This window comes from Trachymyrmex septentrionalis, unplaced genomic scaffold, assembly GCF_001594115.1.
Source record: "Trachymyrmex septentrionalis isolate Tsep2-gDNA-1 unplaced genomic scaffold, Tsep1.0 scaffold11, whole genome shotgun sequence".
In the NCBI taxonomy this organism is placed as follows: domain Eukaryota; kingdom Metazoa; phylum Arthropoda; class Insecta; order Hymenoptera; family Formicidae; genus Trachymyrmex; species Trachymyrmex septentrionalis.
Genome location: NW_017304228.1, coordinates 3,633,378 through 3,635,994, shown reverse-complemented (window position 1 = coordinate 3,635,994; position 2,617 = coordinate 3,633,378). Strand labels below are relative to the sequence as shown.

Here is a 2,617-nt window from a genome sequence, read left to right as displayed (position 1 = left end):
AACATATACATGAAAGAGGATGTGCTATCGTATTCTCCAGAGGTTGAATTAAATATCAAAAGCGGGGTTTTGGGAGCTAACGTAACAGAAATCTCTGTCCACAATTCTCGTTCTGGTAAATATTGACAATGTGGAAATAAAACAAAGTTCCGATCGTGGCGCTCTTGTTGTTTAGACCGTTTTATTATCTTCTGTAGCTCTATTGAATGTATAGATATTATTTTTACAAATTGTTGGTACGTAATAGAATTCATTGTCTAGTTTGAAGCTAATGTACTTTCATAAAAGATGAAAACTTTCTTAATTAATTACATTTAAAAATAATTAAAAAAACTTACCGGCAAATGCCAGTTGCATGATGAAGAAATTCATTCGAGATTTTCTACGTTTTCCCAGCAGAAGTCCAGCGAGAACTGCAGTATTACCGGCGACTATCACTGCAAATAGTAGCCATAGTACCGCAAATTGTTCCGTCTATAAAAAGAAAAGTGTTTCTTTCATCTTTGTGAAATTAGCGATTTTATTTCTTTTTTAATTTAATTAATAGAATTGTGATTCTTTCTTGAAAAATTTTAGAGCATCTAATATGTATTTTGCAAATTTGTATTTATCTTTATATTATTGAGCTTGCTAAATTGAATATGAAACTTAAAATTATACAAAATTTAGACTTAAAATCATCAAAATCCAGGACTTTATGAAAACGCAATTTTTTTTTTACAAAATTATTGTTTTGGAGCAAATATATCTTACAATTAAATTGCAATAAATTGTAATAAAAAAAATTTTTTTATTGATGTTTTGAGAAAAAGAGAGAGGAGTGTTGCACGACCATTTCATTTTTACCGAAATTCCACTATTTTATGATTCTATTTTCAGGCGTTGCATTTCCTTCTTTTTTCTTATTCGCTGCACTTATATATCTATGAGTAGAACCAATACAATTTAAAGAGAGTGTAAAGATATTTTCGATGAAAAAGAGCGATTGTATAATACTCTCTCTCTCTCTCTCTCTCTCTCTCTCTCTCTCTCTCTCTCTCTCTCTCTCTCTCTCTCGGAGGATTAAATACTGAAAATTAGAATTAAAAATAGAATTGAGTACTTCAAATCTGAATTTATATTGATTGTTTATTTTTTTTTATTTTCTCTATTGATAATTATTATGTGAGACGTAGGTTGTAAACTTGTTACGTGATGTGATGTAATATAACTAATAAAGAATCAATCTCTCTCTCTCTCTCTCTCTCTCTCTCTCTCTCTCTCAAAAGCATTAATAAAGAAGCATTTCTTTTATTTATAGTTACTATTTAATTATTAGAATACGTTTTGCTGCGAAACAAGGCTTTTTTTATAAATCTTAATTATAAATTTCAATTTCATAAAATCGTCCGGATTTTGGACGATTTTAAACTTCACATTTAAGTTCAATAATATAAAGATAAACCGATTTTAAACGGTCCTTTCACAGGCAAATTTTGACTCTATTTTATTATCCTTCAATAGATGCATACACATGCAATATGATTGTATTTTGACGTGACGGAATGTTATTTATTGATTTGCACGACCCGAATAAACAGTTGATTTGATAGTTAGTTTACTAGATAATATGATCTCGTATATCGTTTCGTATATTGCACGCTGTGTAATGAGAGAAACATGTAAATGTTAATTTTAACATCGTTTGCATTGTGCACGCCATGCTTAATACGAATAGCAAACTGATTTGCTTGATCATAAATGTGACTAATATGATACACAACGTGATTTTACGAGAATGGACAACCAGCATATATCCCTATATAAGCCTTTAATGCGATTTAATACCTTCATTCGTTTTTATAGCAATAATAATAGTCAATTGCAATAAGTTTCAAATATTCGTAGATACTCAAGTTATATTTCGATTAAAATGTTGATTAATCTTTACTTTTTTAAATCTATTGATTAAAATTATTTTAAAGTCATAATATTTCCCAAGTTTTTATTGATTTTATGAAACTCTTATAAATATTTTAATTTAAAATGTGAAAAGAGGAATATACTGCTCTTTTATAATAAATACACAATTTTTAACAAATTAACGATGTAATTAATAAACTCATTAAGTTAAGAGTAAAAGCAACATCTTCAATAGAGAAAATTTGTGATTATAGACGATTACTGCATTTGAAGATATATATATAAATACAAATTAATAAGTCAATTAATTAAATTAAACAATTATGCGTCAATGCATTTATTGATAATACTCGTATCATTCAAATATTTCGACTATGTTGCAATGTGTATTGAGAATTTAATTATTTTTGCTTTGAAAACAAATAAAGATGATTACAGTAATAAAAGTAATTGCTAATAAAAAAAATTTATAAAAATTTAAACATAAATGTATAAAAAGCAAGGAGCCTGTAGACACAAAGTTAATGCTTTTCTCTTTAAGAACCGTCTTTAATCGATAAATCATTTACAAAGTCACAATTACATTTAATTATCATTTGAACGCCGCATGATAGTTGTATACAATCAAAGCCAATCTTCTGGACATACATATTCTAGACAAAATTAATTAACTTATTTTTAAGAAAAATATATTATATAATGAATCCACTTTCTG

At 27.4% G+C, this 2,617-nt stretch overlaps 1 protein-coding gene across 1 annotated transcript in view; it reads right to left on the bottom strand.

Annotated features, from left to right (window-relative positions):
• Positions 1-2,617, bottom strand: part of LOC108749371 (cardioacceleratory peptide receptor-like) — a 68,193-nt gene that overhangs the window by 15,144 nt on the left and 50,432 nt on the right. The window contains exon 2 of the mRNA XM_018488008.1: positions 339-474. Within this exon, the coding sequence (XP_018343510.1) occupies positions 339-474 (136 nt within the window). The remainder of the gene's footprint in view (positions 1-338; positions 475-2,617) is intronic.